Here is a 23,113-nt window from a genome sequence, read left to right as displayed (position 1 = left end):
CATTTCTAACCCGATTTCGATTCCGTTTGCTTTATGTGATGGCACTAGGTGAGGGCTTCAAAACTTCTACACAGAATTTTGACCTTTGACTTCTTTGACCTTTGACCTTGATTTTTGACCTATATTGTACATTTTGCTACAAAATGCTACTCCTTCACCATTTCTAACCCGATTTCGATTCCGTTTGCTTTATATGATGGCACTAGGTGAGGGCTCCAAAACTTCTACACAGAATTTTGACCTTTGACTTCTTTGACCTTTGACCTTGATTTTTGACCTATATTGTACATTTTGCTACAAAATGCTACTCCTTCGCCATTTCTAACCCGATTTCGATTCCGTTTGCTTTATATGATGGCACTAGGTAAGGGCTCCAAAACTTCTACACAGAATTTTGACCTTTGACTTCTTTGACCTTTGACCTTGATTTTTGACCTATATTGTACATTTTGCTACAAAATGCTACTCCTTCGCCATTTTTAACCCGATTTCGATTCCGTTTGCTTTATATGATGGCACTAGTTGAGGGCTTCAAAACTTCTACACAGAATTTTGACCTTTGACTTCTTTGACCTTTGACCTTGATTTTTGACCTATATTGTGCATTTTGCTACAAAATGCTACTCCTTCGCCATTTCTAACCCGATTTCGATTCCGTTTGCTTTATGTGACAGCACTAGGTGAGGGCTTCAAAACTTCTACACAGAATTTTGACCTTTGTCTTCTTTGACCTTTGACCTTGATTTTTGACCTATATTGTACATTGGCTACAAAATGCTACTCCTTCGCCATTTCTAACCAAATTTCGATTCCATTTGCTTTATGTGATGGCACTAGGTGAGGGCTTCAAAACTTCTACACAGAATTTTGACCTTTGACTTCTTTGACCTTTGACCTTGATTTTTTACCTATATTGCACATTTTGTTACAAAATGCTACTTCCGGCGGGGACATATATTACGCACCGCGTAATTTCTACTTTTCCTTGTTACCTCTGACATTATTACACCGAACCGTTCGAGAGGCGTTTAGGAGCGATCCTTTCTCTTCGAGCGTCAGCATGCAAGTCCTCTTCACTTCATGCTATAATTCTCTTTATACATTAATCATACACATTGGTTACATGGTTGTAACATTAAATGGGCGAATGGGGGTGGAGTCGTCATATTAAGGAGAGGCTTTAATTGGGCAAAACTTTGGTTGTTATAGAAACAAGGGCGGGACTAGCTTTATTAAGGAGGTAGTATTCTCGGTTTTGGATTCAACAACAATTAAGTAATCAATGGGGAAAGGGTAAGATGTTTGGGTTTGACTTATCCTGGTCGTAAATTAGATGGGCTAGAAGTACAATGTATACTTAGGGATGATGGAGGTCGATGACTCACTGGATGAGTTGCAGAGTATTGGTAGGGGTCATTGACTGGCGGAGGTGAACTGGTATATTCAGCCATCATTGTGAAATGGGAGGGGATAGTGATAACTTTGTGTATCATTCCACAACATCCCTTTTGTTTTGAAATTAAGGCTCCTCTCATTTTTTTTTTTTAGGGAATTGGTTTACACACAATAATTCAGTATATACTAGGTGATAGAATTAAAGGCAATTGACCATGTATAAATTTCCTTGTGAAACCGTTTGTCATTGTTCCAGACTCTCTCATATACTCTCTGTCTTGCTCAAATCCGTACACTAGTGGTTTACAGTTAAATTAATTAGACGAATTACCATGAATGAAATGCAAACTTGGATCTTGCACGCACAACCGTTATGGTGACCACGCTTTCTCCGTTTGTGCCCCCCCCCCCCCCCCCCCCCCCTCGGAACACCCTCCCTACTCATAAGATGATATCAGTCCTTCACCTCCATTGACATCTTCAAAAAGAAATTTAAAACCCATTTATTTCTAGAACAGAACAGATGATTATGTAGGCCTATGCATGATATTCTAAGCTGATTTATATATTTGTTTGTTTGTTTGTCTGTTTGTTTTGATGATTGTAAGCGCTTCGAAACATCTTGTATTAAGCGCGAAATGAATATGTATTGTTATTATTATTATTATTATTATCATTATTATTATTATTATCATTATTATTATCATTATCATTATTATTATTATTATCATTATTATCGTTACATTGTATTAGATAACGACAATTCATGTAACACAAAGCAAAAGTAAAAACACTTCGCTGGTCATTATGCTGTGCTGATAGATAAACCATGCGTTCTAAATAACAATCTTAAATACTTGTATCTAATGCACTTTCTCACACATATGACTTCACGATAAAATCATTGGGAAGATAATAGGAACGCTCAAGGAGTGAAAGTCAAATCTATGATCCAGGCAAAATGTCATTCAATTTTGAAGGACTATCATAGAATATCATAGCTTACAAACCTTTCATACTGGAGAGTTCAGGCAAATTTCCCAATTAAGAAAATTGACATAATGAAATGAACGAGGGAATAAGCACTTTAAAGCTTGCCTTAATTCTAACAATTATAATCTCAACTTGCTAATGAATGTATATTCACGTAATGAAACAATGATCGTTCATGACAAATACTTTCAAACTTGTATTTATGTCACATGTATATTTGTAGAGACAATCAAATTGAGTCAACGGGCAGGTTGTAGTCTGTAATGATTTTACGTTTGATCAAGTAAGTACATATTTTGTCTAGTTCTGCCTGCTTGGGGATGTGCCCAGCTACAACGTTATTCACTTTAGTGATCAGTTTATGGCTTCGTCGGGGTGTAGAGGTCAGGCGTACAGTACTTCTTGGTATTGGTCGTTAGGGTTGCGCCAGTGTAAGTTGGTATTGGTGGTCGTTATGTCCGTCAACTAGTCTTGGTTCGTGAAGTTGAGGAGTAACAGATGTATGCCGAGAAGGAGGTCGCGGGAAAGAGCATATTATGATTGTCATGGGAACGTGTGTGGCAATGTGTCAAGTGAATGAAATTGGAACTGGGGGTTTGTCACGTTTTGGTTCTTGTCTCTGGTTGGTTGGTTTTACATGTGTGTCATAAATCTTGCCTGAGTCATTTTTAGGGGGTGGACGTGGGGGTGGAGTAGTCATGTTATCTAAAGGAGAGGTTTTAATTGGGCAAAGCTTTGGTTGTTACAGAAACAAAGGCAGTACTAGTTTTATCAAGGACTTAGTATTCTTGGTTTTGGATTTAACAACAATTCTAAGTAATCAATGGGGTAAGGGCAGGATGTTTCGGTTTGACTTATCCTGGTCGTAAATTAGATGGGGCTAGAAGTACAATGTATACTCAAAGGATGATGCAGGTCGATGACTCACTGGATGAGGTAGAGAGAATTGGTAGGGTCAATTAGTTGGGTTCACATCTAGATCCTTTTACCTTAAGGTTTTCAAAACTTGAAGTTTTGTAAACTACGATAGTCCCCTAGGGAACTAAACTTCAAGTTAGTGTAGATGTAGACGCGCGTAGTTTTGAAAACTATGACAAAACCTTAAGGCGAAGACATCACGAGAACACCATAAGATTTCTTAGGGTTTTGTCGTAGTTTCGTCGTGGTTGTGGGAATGCCCCCCACAGAGCGCTAAAACTACGACAAATGTGAACGGAGTTTTGTTAACCACGACGCTCTTGTAGTTTTGAGTGACCTTTCTATCGTAGTTAGTATTAACTTGTGAACGGCATCGAAGTTTTGTCGTGGTTAAGGGAGGGGATTTTTACGACGTAGTTAGTATAACTTGAAGTTTTGGGATAGGTGTAGACATGGCTATTTGACTGGCGGAGGTGAACTGGCATATCCAGCCATCATTGTGGAATAGGAAGGGGTAGTAATAACTTTGTGTATCATCACACAACAATAATCGTAAATTCCAAAGACTATACCCTTTTACTTTGTGTCATTTTCACAAAAAACTTTACATGTAAAAGCATTTGTTTGTCCTAGTATTTATCAATCTGCAAACTCAAAATTCCAATATTATGAAAATATGAAATGCGATACCAATAAACATGGGTATGTATCTATCCCAGGCAATACGTATATAATAGGTCTCATATACAGTCTCTTTCTTTATGCTGTATTGAATGGCGCCCTATGTGTTAACCTTGGGAAATCTTAACCATAATCATAGTAAAGGTTGACTAGCTTTTCCTTTGTGGCAAATATGAAAATGTTTGATGTGAAATAAAAACAAATATACCGGGAATAAATGAATATAAAGAAGGAACATGATTTTACTGTATTTCTTCATATTTTGGCAATTTGCATCCTCATTGGGTGACTTTGTGAATTTCAAATGTTGGGTCATAGAGTATGAGTGACTCTATCCATGTGCCACATATAATATTGATACATCAAATAATAAAGAAGTTATGTGGGGACACAATCACTTGGACTCTACAGGGATAATGTCCCACCAGCTGGCTTATCTATTGTTGAAGTTATTTAGAAAGGAATAACAATTTGTTCTGCACTTTTGTTGTAGAAGAACTGATTCTTTTTTTTTGTCAGCGCTTGAATACTATCAATGGAAACCATCAAAAACTTTTGAAAAACTCAATTGCATGTTCTATTAAGTGTGTTTCATGGATATCCAAACGAATCGGTAAATTGCCGTCATGTAGCAAAGCTTTACTTTTGAAATGCATTATTTTTTTTTAAATAGAGGTAATAATGAATGAAGATAATGTGTGTGTGTGTGTGAGAGAGAGAAAGAGAGACAGAGAGAGAGAGAGAGAGAGAGAGAGTAAATGTGTGTGTGTTTGTTTCTGAAGAAAACCTACGCGTGTTTTTTGCTTTGTTAAATTGTCCCGTTTTTTTTTGGGGGGGGGGTGGTCTTGATATTTGATATCAAAAATACAATTGTTTCATTGCTGTGAACTGGCTTTAATAGTTGAGTCTTATGGAGGCTACCAAGTATACAGCAGCTAGGTGACAGGGGTTGACATCCCGGGCGAGTTTTTTTTTTTTTTTTTTCAGGTGACGTTCGTAATAATGAATATCGAACATAAGGTTTTATTCAAGGTGATTTACAGCAACAACAATAGGTAAAAAAAAATTGTGAATAATGTATTGTTGGAAATTCGTTGTGAAGTCAAAACCATTTCATGAATCAACTTTATAATTTTTGTACTTAGTAAACCTGTGCATTACAATCAGTCAGTACTAATTCGCATTATTGATTTCGTGTATTCTTCCTACGTCAACAGAGCCTACCGAAGAATGGAAAACACCCCAAAACTTAGATGTTGGATCCGGGGAAGGCGACAATACTGACGGTGAGAAGAATATCAAAATATCTCACATTCGAATCGACAGAACAGAACAAAAGGTTCAGAGAAATGTCTGCAAATAGCAATGGAGTCAATTTTACAAGCACAACAAAAAAATCTTATCAAAGTTTGATCAAAGCTAAGTAAACGGAGAAGTTGTGAAGTTTTGCTAACAATGCAGTTCTTGAACAGTCAGTATGAGTATCGAAACTTTCAACAGTCAGGATGAATATCGATACTGATGACTTGATGACTCCCCACTTGCCATTATAGCTCTAAAAGCAACACATCATGAAATTCCCTGGCAAACTAATTCTCTGGTTGTGTGTGTGTGTGTGTGTGTGTGTGTGCGTGTGCGTGTAGGTGTATGTGTATATACGTATTCAAACGCAATTATCCCCTACCTTCTGACTGTTCTATTTTTTTTCCAGTTAGGAACAACATTATGTGCTATACTTTCACTGCACAAGAATTGACTTTTCGTCAGTAGTTGAACACATTCAAAGAAAATATTAGTAAAAACGTCGCAATCGCGTGTTCTTAAAGGTGGATATTCAGACGAATCGGTTTTACTGACGTCACGTGCCAAAGCGTCACTATACACGATAGACTGGCATCTTTGAAAGGAGAGGATAATGTATTAATTGGAGAATCGTGTGTGTTTATGTGTGTATGTGTGAGTGTGTGTGTGCGTGGTTACAGTTTGTGTGTGACAATTGTTGTATAACTGTACAGAAACATAGAAAATTGCATTGGGTTATCTCACAGTGTTTTGTTTTGTTCTTATAAAGAAGTACAATTTTGACAACTCGGCTTTGTCCTTATCATGTTTCTTGTTTCCCACCAAAATATACAGAAACATTCAAAATTGTATTGTTAAAGAGTACAAGAAAAAAAAAGACACCCTGTATCACAAAACCAACATAAGTCGCCAGACGTGAATTTTCAGGTAAGGACACATTCTAAAACAACATACTTTAAAGGGTGTGTACAGTTCTGGTCGAGGTGAGGATTTAGCTTTTAAAAATTTGCAAGATATTCAGAAACTACTCTGTGAGGTGTCTGAGAGCATGCAATTCTAAGGGGTATCAAAAGTTTATTTGATGAAAATGGGTTTCGAAGTGGCCGAGATATCCAAAAACAACGTGAAACAAAGAGATCCCAATAAAGTTGTGACCAATAGTCTTTTATCATTATCACTTTTTGGGATATCTCAGCCATTTGAAAACCAATTTTCATCAAATAAACGTTGAATCCTTCTTAGAATTACATGCTTTTCATATTTCATAAGATGTTTCTCATTATCTCACTTAGGAATGTAAAAAAAGCAAAACATGAATCCCCACCCCAACAAGTACTGTACAGCCCCTTTAAGCTTTAAACATGATGTGATACTGAATTCAGTCGGAGTCTTCTACCCTATCTAAATATTGGAACGAAATGCAGAAACTCTGGAAAAGTGAGAACTGAGAAAAGAGGTTCCGAACCATAGGCGCCGGAAGTGGGGGGGGGGGGGCAAAACGCATTTTTGCCCCCCCCCCCAAAAAAAAAGCCCCCCCCCCAAAAAAAATTATAATGACAAAAATAAATGAATAAACAAAGAAAATAAAATGAATATGTATATATATGAATAAAAGGGAAAAATATGGCTACAAACGGCAGCTTTTGGACTGTAAAATGTCAAAATTTTCAAGCTCGCTCGCTTCGCTCCCTCGCATCCAGCAGTTGAGCCCGGTGCGCCTCCCCCTTAATTTCTAAAGCGAAAAACATAGCTACGACGGCAGTTGTTGGACTCTAGAATGTCAAAATTTTCAAGCTCGCTCGCTTCGCTCGCTCGCATTGAATCATCATGCCACTCTCCTAACGTTGCTGCCAGTAGCAAATTGCCAGCAGTTGCGCCCGATGCCCCCCCTTAATTTCCAAAGCGAAAGATATAGCTACAAGCGGGAGTTTTTTAACTGTAACATGTCAAAATTTTCAAGCTCGCTCGCTTTGCTCGCTCGCATTAAATCGTTATGCCATTCTCCTAATGTTGCTGGTATGCCAGTAATTGCCAGCAGTTGCGCCCGATGCGCCGCCCCATTAATTTCCAAAGTGAAAGATATAGCTACAAACCCCAGTTTTGGGACTGTAGAATGTCAAAATTTTCAAGCTTGCTCGCTTTGCTCGCTCGCATTCAATCGTTATGCCGTTCTCCTAATGTTGCTGCCAATAATTGCCAGCAGTTGCGCCCGATGCGCCCCCATTTATTTCCAAAGCGAAATATATAGCTTTCAATTAAAACTCCAGTTTTGGAACTGTAGAATATCAAAATTTTCAAGCTCGCTCGCTTCGCTCGCTCGCATGTTATTGTTATGCCTTTCACCTTATGTTGCTGACAGTATATAATTTGTCGATCGTTTCACACCGTCATTCCATAATCCATAAAAGGAAAACTTACAATGTTCCTCAATGACTGCGTTGTTGAATGTATCACATTCCGTAATGTATTGTAGTCCCATTATTGCTCACGCACACACGCACAAGCATACAGACCGTCAAAATTACTTTATGGTTCCCCCCATGTTTCGACCCACCGTAAGCCACACACACACACACACATATATATATATATATATATATAATAGATGTGTGTGCGTGCGTGTGTGTGTGTGTGTGTGTGTGTGTGTGTATGTGTACATTGTGTAACATATGTATGGTCTAATCTTGAGCCCCCTCCAATGTTTGCCCCCCCCCCCAATCCAAAACTGCTTCCGGCGCGCCTGTTCCGAAGTATAGGGTCTATTCAAGCTTTACCAAGCTTTACCTAAGGGCCGCTGCTAAGAACGCAGTAGCTATAATCAGGTGAAAGGGATTCAAATTCCATTCAGGCTAGTTAATTTTTTTTTTTTTTTTTTTTTTTTACGTGAAGTTCGTGACAATAAACATCAAACATGAGGTTTTATTCAAGGACAATTACAGCAAATTTAGAAGAGGTGACTAATTTTTTTTTTAAAAACTCGTTGCAAAGTCTTGATTGATCAAAATTTCCATGTACACTGTAATTCTGTTTATTACAATCAGTCAATGCTATTTCAAATTTTTAATCTCGTGTATTCTTCCTACATTCACCAGAGCATACCGAAGAAAGTCAAACACGTCGAAACATAGATGTTGAATCCGGGGAAGACGACAATACCGAAGGTGAGAAGAAAATTGAATGTTTTGCAAAGAAATCAAAATAAACATTTTCTTGATGATAGTGAGTAGGTTCAGAGAACTGCATGCAAATGGCAACGATGTCAATTTAAAAGCACAGAAAATTTTATCAACGTTGGATCAAAGCTTAGGAAATGATGAAGTTGTGAAATTTGCGAATGTATTAAGAATGAGGGAATTATATGTGTTTATGCATGTGTGTATGCGTGCTACAGTTTGTATGTGATTTTTACATTATAAATACACAAACACAGAGAATTTCATTAAAATTATGACACGGTGTTGTTCACAAAAAAAAAAAAAAATTATAAGAACTCAGGTTCAACGAAAATGATTCATGTTTTTTTTTTCACCAAATTGTACAGACATATTCAAACTCATTTTGTAGTGCTAAAGAATTAACTCTTTATATGCCATGGTGGAAACCCCCTGTGTGCCACGTTAATCTGAGGCACGAAGGTAGTCGTGCTTTGAGAAAGAATTCTGTTTTTCAAATTTGTATAACTTCTACAAATTTCTGTTAAGATGGGCATAATTGTAGGCAAAGTTAAAGAGGAATGTCAAACTTTGTTTCGATATAAATTGTATGACGTATCTATTTTCAATTTTTTCTTGTGAATGACCAGTTGCTACATTACTGTAAAGGCATGACTTTTGCACATAAAACCGTGACAGAAACTTAGAATGTACGAGCAAATCTAGTTGGGAACATCGCTTGATAGCCGACCACCACATAGAATGCAAGCCGTATGTGAGAGGAACAAAAGCACGAGAAACGCTTTCATTGTGCCGCGGGATTAGCAGTAATTAGCGGTTTATCGATCGGTCTTGGCGGCTTTATTTGTTGAGCAGAATATGCGAAGTTGGCACGCCGTCGACTGAGTCGGACGTGCGAACGTGGCACATAAAGAGTTAATAGATATTTAGAGGAATATATTCCCAGATTAAAAGAAAAGTCAGTTATTTACAATACTTCCCCAAAATTACCATGGATTACAAAATCTCTTCTTCGTTCAATGAATAGGAAAAATAGGTTATATTATAAAATCAAAATGAAAAAACAAAACAAAACTAAGAAGTCAAACAATTAATACACTTCGTATAAAAAATATTTTAGCGAAGATTACACGGTTGGAAAAGAAAAAATATTATATGATTCAATTAAAAAAATATAAACATGATATAAAAAAAATACATGGAAGGTATTGAAGCAGGCTATGAATATATCGAAAACGAAATCAGAAATTATAAAGAAAAGACATAATAAAGTTTTTGAAGATCCTAATGATATAGTCAATATTTCTAACTCTTATTTTTCAATGATTAGAGAGAATTTGGCAGAACAAATACCGCAGTAAAATATATTCTTTTTCTAAATTCTTAGGTCATCCAATTCTAGTTCCATTTTTTTTTTTGTTCTAACAACAAAATATGAAATGATAGATATTGTTACCGCAATGAATAAGAAGCGAAGTGCCGGTTATGACGATATTAGTAATTTTGTTTTAAAGGGAATTATATCTTCAATTGCTGACCCACTTTCATATATTTTCAATAAATCCTTATCAAGTGTTGTTTTTCCTGATTTTATAAAATAATTAAGGTTTTCCCTTTATTCAAAAAAGGAGATGATTAAAATTTAAATATGTTATGTAATTATAAACCTATTTCTCTAGTTTCATCTTCATCTAAAATATTGGGAAAATTGATATTAACAAGAACAATTAATTTTCTGAATTTGCATAATGTTTTTACAAATTTTCAATTTGGGTTTCGTCAGAAACATGGCACCATTCATGCTCTTTTAAAGTTTATTGACCACGCTGCGCACACTATTGATAATCATTCTCATCTTATTAATATCTTCCTGGACTTCTCCAAGGCCTTCGATACAATTAATAATGAAATATAACTTTAGAAACTGTCTCATTATGGAATACGCGGGAAGGCCTTAGAGTGGTTCAGGAGTTACCTTCAAAACCGAAAACAATATGTATCTCTGAACGAGTACAGCTCGAGTTTAGAATTCATTAAATGTGGCGTCCCACAGGGTACTTTATTAGGACCTTTAATTTTTATCATTTATATTAATGACTTTTGCAGATCATCTGACATACTCTCATTTATACTTTTTGCTGACGATTCATATTTTCTTTTCTCACCAAAATCCAGATACTCTTGTACGCATCGTTAATTCCGAATTGAAAAAAAGTAATTCAGTGGTTAAGAGCTAATAAATTATCTCTTAATCTTCAGAAAACTAAGTATATACTTTTTAGTAATTCTTTAGAAGATTTAGGCACAGGTATTGCTTTTGATGACCCTTTGTTAGAACGAGTTTCTCATGTAAAATTCCTTGGTATCACAGTGGACGATAATCTTTCGGGGAGGCGGCATATTTCATGTTTTTTTGAATTTCAATTCATTTTCATATTTCTCGATGAAAAATTACTTCAAATATAACAAAATTAAATGAAATACATGACATACATAGAATATTGCAAATATATAAAACATAATAGGTGTAGTCGATCTGTTAAGTTTGGAATCTGTGAATGAATGCTAAAGAAATATGAAGGAACCTACTTAAAAGCGAGCTTGTTGAGCGTAGGTCCAAGTTAAAAACGAGTTTAAGATTGAGAAGGGGAGCACGGGTACAACAATGACCGGAACATAAGAGAAAAACAAAATAAAAAAGTACAATTATATAGTTATATAGCAAATTCTTCTCTAGTGCAGGTTAGGGGTCGAAAAAGCCACATGCTGTAGGCGGATGAACCATTGTCGTTCTGGCAATACAATATGACTTAATATATAATAACAATGATACCGGTAAGACTGTATTAGAAATGTGTACGTGTGTATCAAGAAGGGAACACATGCACCTGCAAATCCAGAAAAAAAAGACATTCAACAACCAGTTGCAGTGCAGTGAGAATGTAAAATACCAGCTGTTACCTCGTCCCAACTATCTTTAAAGAAGGAAAAATATACATAAACACAGTGATAGAATTTAAGGGCGCAAACAGCTGGGCTCTTAAAGTCTGGTTTAACATGACAACAACCCTGGAGTACAGTATAGCGGGATAGTCCTGGACAGCACAAAACAGAATTTCAATGAGCTGAATTAGCGTAATTATTCAATAAATACTGTCTTAATTTGCATTTCAAGGATGAGAGTGATAAACAACCTTTGAGTTCAGGGGGGAAATTGTTCCAGTATTTCGGTCCTGCATAGGCCTACATAATTGTTTTCATCGCGAAAATTGTGCGAGGACGTGGAAGGTGATAAGCGTCCCGTTGGCGGGTGGGATAATTGTGAACTGAGTAGTTTCATTTGAACATATGAAGAAAAACATCAGGAAGATCATTCGTGGAGTATCTATACATGAAAATACCTAGGTTGTAATCGAACAAATCAATCAATTTCAAAATTTTATTCTTGTGAAAAAATCATTTATATGAGATAAATATCCGGCGTTATTGATAATTCTGATGGCGCGTTTTTGAAGAAGGAAAAGCGAATAAAGCAAAAATCTGGACGAATTGCCCCATGCTAGAATTCCATAGTTGAGGTAAGGGGAAATTATTGTTGAATATATAATTTGTAATATGTGTATGGGGAAATTATATTTCAGCTTGTTTAAAATGCCAATGTTTCTGGGCAAAATTTTACTTAAATAGTTAATATGGGTTTTCCAGGATAGATCATTATCAATGTAAAATCCTAGAAACTTGATACTATCTACCTGGTTTAAACTGATACCATCGATCTTAACATAATCAGAAACAGAGTTCAGAGAAATGCTGAACAGCATATAATGCGTCTTATCAATATCTAGTGACAACTTATTTGCGTGGATCCAGGACTGAACAAGTTTCAGTTCATTGTTTAACATAATATGTATAAGCGTGTTTGAGTTGCGATGTGAAAGAAATAAATTTGTGTCATCAGCAAAGCATATGAAAGAAAGAATCTGGAACGAATTTTGCAGGTCGTTTATGTACAAGTAATAACGGGCCAAGTAGGGAACCCTGAGGGACACCACAAGAAGTTGCTTTCAAGAGAGACTCATATCCATTTAAATAAACATATTGCTTTCTATTAGTAAGGTAGTCCTTAAACCAATCTAGAGCTGTCCCACGAATGCCGTAATGGCTTAACTTATAAAGCAAAATATCATGGTCTATCGTATCAAACGCTTTCGAGAAGTCGAGAAAAACACCTATAATATAGGAAGCGTCGTCTAAAGCATCTGCTACTTTATCAATGAAAGCTAACAAAGCGTGGGTTGTACTATGCTGTTTTCTGAAACCAAACTGAAAATTCGAAAGAATATTGCAGTTGATAAGGAATCTAGGAGTTCGTTTGTGAACAAGCTTTTCTAAAATTTTTGAAATTGAAGTTAAAAGAGATATTGGACGATAATTCCTAACCGACTCTTCAGCACCCTTTTTGAATATGGGAACGACTTTAGCAATTTTCATCTTTTCAAAGACTTTTCCAGTCGACAAAGAGTGATTGAAAATATAAGTAAGAGGATAAATTATTTCAGTTATTATGTTTTTTTTTTCAAGAAAAACTGAAATTCCGTCATCACCTGTACTTTTCTTGTTATTTAGTTTGCGAACAATTTCTTCAATTTCTTCCTCGACAATGGGAACAAAAAACAAAGTGTGTGCATTCCTATCCCTTAGAAACCAATGAAAAGGTGTCCAGGAGCGAGGTATTTTCTTGGCAAGGTCTGGTCCAAGGTTAACAAAGAAGTCATTGAATACATCTGCCATCTCCTCTGGATTGTCTATCAGGCGACCCTCTTTCAGAATACGATTTGGGGAATTCGCCTTAGTGCTGGATTTTAAAGCTGTGTTGATCACCTTCCACGTACTCTTATACCAGATTTGCGTCATTGAATTGTCGGTAAAAATACTGTTGCTTAGTTTAGCGTAACGTAGAGGTCAGCGTATTTCGATAAATCAGACATATTTTGATAACAGACATATAACATATCACAAACAGTAGAATAATTTCACGCAATATTAGTATTATTAACAGACTCAAGTTTCATATTCCATTGTCCTCTTTGATGACGTTGTATTTTTCTCTAATTTTACCTTACCTTAATTACGGACTCCCAGCGTGGGGTAGTGCCCATCAAAACTTACTAGATAAATAACTTTTATTACAAAAAAAAAACGGTTATTCGTATTATTTGTGGCGTCCCGCCACGTTCCCATACAGAGCCATTATCTATATATAAGATTTTGAAAATTAAAGATTTGTATTTTTTTTCAACTTGGTCAGTTTATGTTTAATTACAATGTCAATGTACCTCCCAGTATTTTCAATTCACTGTTTCCACGAAACCAGTCTTTTCATGATTATCCCACTAGACAATCTAATGAGTTTCATTTACCCCTCCTGAGAACTTTACTGGCCCAGAATACATTTATTGTATACACCGGTCCTAGATTTTGGAACTCACTGAGCTGTGAAATAAAAAATTCCCCATCTTTGTATTCTTTTAAGCGCAAGTTGAAATCTTTTCTATTAAATCCTCTCTGATGTGTTTTTTCCCATTAAGCAATAGGTTTCGTCAACCTCAGGGTTCATCATCCACCTACCAATCATTCAATCATTGAATTCATTATTACGTAAATAAGTAGCCATCACAATCCTTGCTCAGCTGCATGCAGCACCAACTCTATGAAGCACATTTTTTACCATCCCCTGTTCCATTTCCCTTGTTCAGCGTGAAGGCATTATCTCATTCTCTCATTCTTCTTTCTTTCCTTCCATACTTTTCTTCTATTCTGGCAAGTTGTGTCATGTTGTTGTGATTCTTCTGTTTTGTCCCGTCCTGTCGTATATCATATATGTCACAAGTGTTTGTAAATAAGTAATTCATAAGTTTTATGAGTGGTTCAAAATCTACAAGCTTTGATTTTTAGTGGACCTCTCTATTCTTTCGTCCTTTTTTTTTAACTGAAGCATGCCTTTGTATTATCATTTTTTTTTGCCAGTATGCGCTCTTATGATTATCGATATCATTTATTTATTGTAAAAGCAAATGTTTTTGTTTATGATGTAATACCTGATTTATCTTGTGTTTTTTTGTTGAAAGAAAAAAAAAGAAGAATGAAAAAAAATGAAGGATATAATATGAAGGAAAAAAACACTTTATAATCGGTAATTCTTAAGCTGCGGAAAATATATTAGAAATATAAATTGGACGAATATTGTTGACTGTCAGAAGATCAAAATCAGTTTCGTCATGCTTTTATTGAAAAAAAACCGAATTCAATACAATGGTCAGTTTGAAACAAGATTTTAGCAATATATAATGACGTATAATTGACGTGTAGCAACGAGGAACCCACTAAAAAGCTAAGCTTGTGGGATGTAGGTTCCAAAAATGCATTAATTGACATTAACTTTCCGCTTGCTTTATACACACGTATGAAGATTATGTAATAATAATGTCTAATTGTTTAATATTTCGTCGAAAAAAAGAAATATTCTGAATTCATTTGATACAGTTATATCGGAGTATGTGTGACAGGTAAAAAAAAAAGAGAATTAGCCAGTGTAATAAGGAATAAAATTGGATTACCATTTATTGAAAGAGAAACATCTAAGGTACAGGGAGAGATTAGTATCGTGATACACAGTTTTGTACTAATTTTTGAGATTGCCGTCTTTCTTTTTTGTCATGTTACTGGAGAGCGAACATGGTTCAGACACAAGAATTGATCAAGATATGATAGACTGGTTTAAATTTCTGAATTTGGCATTTCATCGGATTGTTTGATTTTTTTTCTCACTTTTTTTTTTAAAATTCCAAATACATTCGATGTTCGCTTTGAATTACGTTAATTGATATCAATGGGGAGTCTTGTTAAGGATATGGGTTTCTGCGAGACAGAGTCGCTGAGCATTTGAAGCAGGGGGGGGGGGGGGATGAAGAGCACCGAATCTTAAATGTGAATAGCTTTTCAACAGATTGCCCGATTTTCTTCAAACTTTGCCGATGTGTTCTCCTGATATTGTTGCATTCCATCAATTCAAAGACACATGTGCTTTATGTTAACAAGATTGCAAGTAAAAGGTAGCTTGATGTCTGTCTTTGTATATGTGTTTAATGTAAATGGGATTAAATGAAATACTTAAAAAAAGACTTGTCAACTTTATTCAGGTAAAGTTTGTTTGCACGAGGGATATACTGCCATTATCTCATGAGTTGTTCAAGGTTTCTTGATTGTTATCTAGTATTTCTTCTATATAATACACAAAAACATTGAACTTTATTTTCATTTCCATTAGATAAACAGGGAAATGTATGTACAGTTTTGTACAATGCACTAACATAATATATTTGTAATAATTAAAAAAAAACGTACATTAATAATAAAAAAAAAACAACCAAAAATCTTAAAAACAGGTCAAGTTTTCTCCCGTCTGGGCTTGGAGGACGGTCGTTTGACTGATGCCCAGATCACTGCATCAAGCTGTTGGGACGCCTATCATTGCACGGATCGTGCACGTCTGAATCAACCCTATGGTAAGCCGTGCTGCAGTAAAAAAGAAATGAAAAAAATTGCTTGTTTTTATATGATAAAGACAATTTTATCGAAACATGCATCACTTCATATTCTAGGTGGTTTTAATTACTTAAAGACAAAGAAAATGGTAATGAGTGAAAAAAAGACAATATGGGGGCGGGAGCCTCTGCAAGGAAATTGTCGTTTTAAGCAAGGAATTGTAATAAATCTTCAATTGTCACAAGGACTGATAACGAAAGTCTGGCAATATAGGACCTTAAGGTCAAGGGCTGTGGAACCGGGAGATGCAGCCACCCCACCCCCCCCCCCGTAAAAAAGTAACGTTCTAAATTACAAGGGTGACCTGTGGATTGTATTGACCCTTCACCCCATCCTCATTTAGCCCGCAGCCCCCCCCCAAAAAAAAAAACAAAAAAAAAAAAACCAAAAAACAATCAAACCAAAACAAATCAAAACAAAACAAAACACAAACACAAGCAAACAAACAAACTCTGCAGCCACTGAAGTTGGTCCCTTTCTGGTATACCAGATGTGGTTCAGGATGACTAGGGGAAAAACATTAAATAGAATCCTTTATTTGATGCTTTCATTCTTGATTTGGAATGTTTGAACCGCTACAATAGTAGCGATTCAAACACTTCAATAGCATACACATAAAATAGCATACACTCACTCGACTCAAATGTTGAATGGAGTCAATGGCACTGCCGGAGCCCTTTTAATAATTCGTGGTATCATTTTCACTAACAATTACATGTTATTGCTATTTCCAATACAATTGTTGCAGTTAATGTTAGGCCTGTAGCTTATCTAATAGGCTACTGTTACCATGAATCGGATTATCATGGTAACTCATATGATGGGGTATATCAACTGTAAGATAATGGCTATGATAACATAACATCACTCACGAAATTACAATATAATGCCAATGCCGTCTAGCACACACAAGAAAGGGGCGTGATGCTAGATTTCTTCACTATCTTCTTGTCCCGGAATTGTTATCAAGGGGGAGGATACACCGGGGCCTGGAGTGCTAAGACCAATGATCAGAACCAGTTCATCCAGGTCGATCTGAGAACCTTGCATCTCGTCGGTGGGGTGCAGACTCAGGGAAGAAACGGCTATGATCAGTGGGTCACGAGTTTTGCCGTTCAGTACAGTCTCGATGGCCTAACCTGGACTTCGGCATTAAATGGCATACTGATCACGTCCCAGGTAACATTGCATTCATACTATAGATAAAGGTGATTATAAGCCAAAATACTGCAAACATGCATTTTTGTTTTCTTATAGGAAGGCGGCAGCTGTCGTACCAGCAAAATGGGGGAAAAAACATCTTTCGGTGGCGTCTTTTGCTAGCGGCTTTGCTTGTCGTTATTTCACATCGTCATTCCCTTACATCTGATGCAGTTCTTACTGTTTTATTGTATTCATATTATTTTACTGTAACTGTCCTTGTACTGATTCTGTTATGTTTTGTTTCGTTTTCCGTGTTATATTCTGTATTATACATATTACACATAGGCCTATATGTGAAGAGTTTGTTTGCAACAACCGATAGGTCCATATCTGCCAAATGGAGATATTTGCGATTAAAGGTAAAGAAAAGTAAAGAGAATACTATGAAATTTTGTGCTTCTTTTGATCATAGCTTCAAAAATATACCTTTATTGTAGTGACAAATATATCATTTAACCCGTTGAAGACGGTTTGATTTTGCTACAACACGCATTTCCCATAAACACTTGCCCGAGTATACTAGGAACTCGTCTTCAACGGGTTAAAAGGTATTATTTTGTACTTCATGACAGAGATCGTACTTCAAAATCTGAAAAAAATGGACTTATCGGTTTTTGCGAACAAAATCTTCATGTCTATGTTTGTGCATTTTGAAGAGATGTGACATAAATTGAATTGAATCTTCTTAGCTGAATTCAATTAAAACAAACACAAGAAAAAACGTACGAATTTACAATAAAAACGTTGGAAATAGAAACGACCACATTGTATTACCAGATAAACAGATTTTTGAGTTATCGGTTGGAAAACATGCCACAATTGTGTTCATTGCAAATTGTTATAAAAATGTTCTCATCCGGCCATTGGGAGTGTAGAAACGCAGAAATATTGCACATTTTAACGAGTATTAAAGACATGCATTACGTTTGTACGTACGGGTTAAAATGTACAACGCACTAGCAGTGGCGTGCCTGTGTATGTCTGTCTTGATATCGCGTTTACTATCAGTACCTCCTTCCAATAAGTTTAAAAGTCTGTTTGTTTGTTTGTTTGTTTGTTCATTTCCATCTGAGAAGATGGCTGGATAGCCCATATTCAGCTCTGTTAAGCTGGTCTAGGGGTCCAGTTGGATATGAGGTGGGACCACTTCACCGGGTTAAACACCCTGCTCTTTGCAATGAATGTTTAGCGGGGTCTTTTACGTGCATGAGTTGTTCATACACGGGACCTCCATTTTATGTCCCATCCAAGGGTCAGAGTGTTTTGCCTCTTTCTAGTAGATTGGGGACGGGGACGGAACGGTATGCTAATACACACAACATTGCTCAGTCCAGACTCGGGTTCGAACCCGGGCCGCGTGATCGTGAGGTAGACGCGCTACCGACTGCAGAGCCAACTCACCGCCCTTTCGCATTCGCCCGCATGCACTTTCTTCTCTTTGAGTTCATGTTATCAAACATTCTTTACTGTTTGCTTGTAGTGTATGTTTGTTTTGTTTTTTAATACGGCTAACATGATTATAATCATGTTTTCTTGCAGACGTTCACTGGAAATTCGGACCGTGACACTGTAGTAACCAATGACTTCGCAGAGCCAGTCATTGCTAGATTTGTTCGTTTCTTACCATTGACTTGGTCTGGTCACATCAGCATGCGGTTTGAGGTCTTGGGTCAACCGTATTCAAGTAAGCACATTTGATACTCCTAAACAGTTTCAATTGACGAAAAATCTAAAAGTAATTATCGATAATTGCGTAGCCCCGCTTTTGTCGACAACAGGGTGACGGATGATTGTTAGCTAACATCCTTGGGCCGTTGAAAATATGACAGGTTATCATTTTGACTGTATTCACCATGTATACTAAAATACAAATCATTTAGTCTTATGCACAATTTGTGCGAACTTATTGTCGTCCTAGAGCAGATATAAATCCAATTTTGTTCAAAAAAGACCAAGACATGTTACACTGAACAACCATGATGGCATTAGGATGCTTACATATTCCAGTAATGTAGCAATATAATCCCATTACAATACCACTTGCTCACCATTTTAACCTATGTAGAATTTTTGCATGATTTCTTCTTACGGTCTGCTTCCTTAAGCACCCATTAACGCATTCGTATGTGAAACTGTTATGACATTGTCCTCGTTCACAATGATTTGTAATGAATTTTGAAACCATTTTTATTTTTCATCTTATAATCACTATTAATTCGAAAACTCCGTACCCAGTACATCCAAATCTGACCATTTTGTTTTCGACATGCATTTATAGACAAGAGTAATTTTGACAGCAACCCGTTTTATTAATTTTTTTTTTTGGCTGTATTTGCTTCTAATATTTAGGGTCAAATTCACGAAGGTGTGATTTGTATGTAGACCATGGGTTGTAAATACTATTGGCGGATTGACGCCGTCAGACGTCCAGTAAATACGCATTGATAGGCGCATGTCAAATGTACGCCTATCCACGCTTATTTTAGTCCATGGTTTCAATTTAAACCATGTTCTAGATTTTAAACCACCCTTGTGAGTTCGCGCTCTAATGTTGAAATATTACGTCTTAACTCCTTTGTAATTATTTGCAGAGGTCGAAGGTTCCGAGAAAGCACTGGGTATGGCAGATGGTGAAATTCCCGACAGCGCCATCACTGCTTCGAGTGAATACAGCGCGAGACAAGGACCAGCACGAGCTCGTGTGGACACTGTTGCTGGTAGCCTCACACAACTGTCCCTATCAATTTACAATTCGCTCACTACTCATCTCAACCCCCCCCCCCCCCCATGTTCTCTCTCCTGTATTTCTATGTCTCTATTTATCAAACATAATATCTCAGTTCTGTTATCCAGCTAAGTGCTGCGCTGGAAATATCAAAATGATTCATTTACAAAAATGCGAAAATGTGCACAAATCCGTCATTGCCCACACGTTTTACAAAATGTACATGTGAATGCAAGATAACAAACAACTAATGTGCAGATCTGTAACCTTGCATCAACAAGAAATATGTAAACATGTGAGGAATTAAAATGTGCAGACGTGCTATTTTGCCGTGAAATGAAAAAAAAAATAAGAGTGATTCACCTTATATATGCTGAACTTTTTTGCGCCATGATGAGTAACGCGTTACAAACGCGTTTACTTCGCGTTGTGTTCGCGAATTCAAGTGTCGTTGTAACAACGACATGTTCGGGAAATCGGCTCTTTCAGAATCTCGAGTGTGAAGAAAATGAAGGTAAACCATATCCTCCCCTCCTCCCCCCCCCCCCCCCACACACACACAACCATAGGAAACGGCGTTTTGGATTATAGTTTCAAAGCTGATTTTGCATTCAGATTGAGTATATAGGGTCTATAAGCGCACTCTGCATCCCGCAAATTGGTAATTCAGTGTCTTCAACTCGAATCGTGCTACCTCTACGAGATCATGCGTCAATAGCAAATAAGCACTGTATCAACCTCTCTTCAGTTTCTTGAAAACTCCATCACTGATTTTCGACAGAATTGGCAGGAAGCATCTCTAGGGTGAAATGATCTAATTTCGTTTGACTCAGAAAAAAACACGAACCTCTCCCTCTGAAATGTCCAAACTTAGGGATTTACTTTTTGATGTAGGTTTTCCTGGTCAATTTCATACCTGTGTCATTCCGATTCATTAATGTACATTCAAAGTCACACAGCGCACGCACGCAAAAATATTCAGGCAAACAAATTCAGAATCCGCGCGATCAATTTCATTTATGGGAGTTCCATTTCGTTTTCGTCAAATCAAATATACGCTTGGGCGTTCAACGTCCATATGCAATCATTGCAATTCCTACTCGTGCATTAAAATTCACGCGATAGTCATGCGATAGTCCCGATGAGCTTGTTTGGAGCGTTCAATTTCATTTTCAGGCGATCATGTTCCTACTTCGTGCTATCAATTTAATGAGAAAAATGGAGTAGATTTGTTCAGAAAGGAGGAAGGGCATACACGACCAATGAAGGCGTAAATAATAAGTAAGCCTTCTTTAGTCGTGTATAGTGTAATTATGATTGTATAAAGGTTCTACATTCCGTAGCCAGAGGGGGGCGATGGGGGCGGTCGCCCCCCCCCCCCCCCCCCCCTAAGATTTGGACCGGGGATTTGGAAGGCGGAAAAAAAAATGCGTGTATACTATTTGCATGCACATGAAGCGGGTCTCCTTTGCAACCTTTCATCAAATAAAATATTTTTGTGAATATTTCACTCAAAGTGTGCACCAGATCGTTGAATTTCAATTCAAAATATGCAAAATCTCTCGTGCTTGGGAGGGGGTATCCCCCTCCCAAACCCTACCCCTCTGTGCCTCTTTCCCTAGTACACTTTTAGATTTACAAAAAAAAAAAATTATGAATAATTCTGAGTGCACAAGACCTATCACTTATATTCCGAAAACTGAAGGTTCCGTCATGTATAAGGGGAATTTCCCCTTTCAATCGACCCTTTCCTCCCTCAGTCCCCCCCTAGTAGTTTTTTTGTTGTTGTGATTTCCCAAATGTTGATTCAATTAAATATGCGTATACGAGATATCTCAATTTCAACCTTAAAAAGGCAAAAGCTCCATCGGAAGGGAAGGGTGGAGATAACACTCGCCCACGCCTTCTCCCTGCTCGCCCGCCCCTACCCCCCCCCCCCTTCCGCCATGCATTGAAGTAGACTGTGGCTATACCGAGATCGCTTTATTTCAATTCTAAAAACGGGGGAATCCCCCTTCCCCAAAGCTCTACCTCACTAGACTTTATACATACATTGTACACACAGATGGTGCACATTCGCAATAAGAGCTAAATTCCGTGATTTTAACACTTCGATGAAAAAGTATTGCACCAAAAATTTGCACCAGATCGCTGATTTCAGGTCTGAAAACGCAAGATCACCTTCGTGTGGGAGGGGATATGCCCCTTTCTACACCCTCGTGTGCATGCTTTTTCTGTTTGATTGCTGAACAGACAGCGTTCATGATGTTCAGTGTAAGAATAAATACAAGAAGATTATTTAAATGATACCATTTTATAGGCAATTTGTTCAATAATAATCTACACTGAAATATACTGCAACCTTAAACAAGTGGGACTGTTTCACGTCGATAAAACGCGCAAAAACATGCATCAAATTGCACCATTTGCAACATCAAAATGCAAAAAGTTCTTACCGTGGGAGGGGAGACATCCCCCTCCCATTCACACCCTCCCCTACCCCCTCGCTCGCTCCGCTCGCTTGGGTTCAGTCGCGTTCATGATATTCAGTGAAAAGAATTAATACAAGAAGTGTATTTAAATTATACCATTTTATAGGCAGATTGTTCAATAATAATCTACACTAAAATATACTGCTACCTTGAACAAGTGGGACTGTTTCACGTCGATAAAACGCGCAAAAACATGCATCAAATTGCACCATTTGCAACATCAAAATGCAAAAAGTTCTTACCGTGGGAGGGGAGACATCCCCCTCCCATTCACACCCTCCCCTACCCCCTCGCTCGCTCCGCTCGCTTGGGTTCAGTCGCGTTCATGATATTCAGTGAAAAGAATTAATACAAGAAGTGTATTTAAATTATACCATTTTATAGGCAGATTGTTCAATAATAATCTACACTAAAATATACTGCTACCTTGAACAAGTGGGACTGTTTCACGTCGATAAAACGCGCAAAAACATGCATCAAATTGCACCATTTGCAACATCAAAATGCAGAAAGTTCTCACCGTGGGAGGGGGGACACACCCTCCCCCCCCCCCCCTCGCTCGCTCCGCTCGCTCGGGTTCAGTCGCGTTCATGATATTCAGTGAAAAGAATCAATACAAGAAGTGC

At 37.2% G+C, this 23,113-nt stretch overlaps 1 protein-coding gene across 1 annotated transcript in view; it reads left to right on the top strand.

The window, feature by feature from the left end:
* LOC139727704 (uncharacterized) overlaps positions 1-23,113 on the top strand; it is a 103,828-nt gene that overhangs the window by 7,418 nt on the left and 73,297 nt on the right. The window contains exons 4-9 of the mRNA XM_071638684.1: positions 5,205-5,273; positions 8,382-8,450; positions 15,908-16,027; positions 17,038-17,246; positions 18,810-18,954; positions 19,862-19,987. Coding sequence (XP_071494785.1) covers positions 5,205-5,273; positions 8,382-8,450; positions 15,908-16,027; positions 17,038-17,246; positions 18,810-18,954; positions 19,862-19,987 — 738 coding nt within the window. The remainder of the gene's footprint in view (positions 1-5,204; positions 5,274-8,381; positions 8,451-15,907; positions 16,028-17,037; positions 17,247-18,809; positions 18,955-19,861; positions 19,988-23,113) is intronic.

This window comes from Diadema antillarum, unplaced genomic scaffold (assembly GCF_040938485.1).
Source record: "Diadema antillarum isolate AM-2024a unplaced genomic scaffold, OU_Dant_1.0 seq00000143_RagTag, whole genome shotgun sequence".
In the NCBI taxonomy this organism is placed as follows: domain Eukaryota; kingdom Metazoa; phylum Echinodermata; class Echinoidea; order Diadematoida; family Diadematidae; genus Diadema; species Diadema antillarum.
Note: the sequence above shows the minus strand (reverse complement) of the source record. Positions and strands in the feature narration are given on the sequence as shown.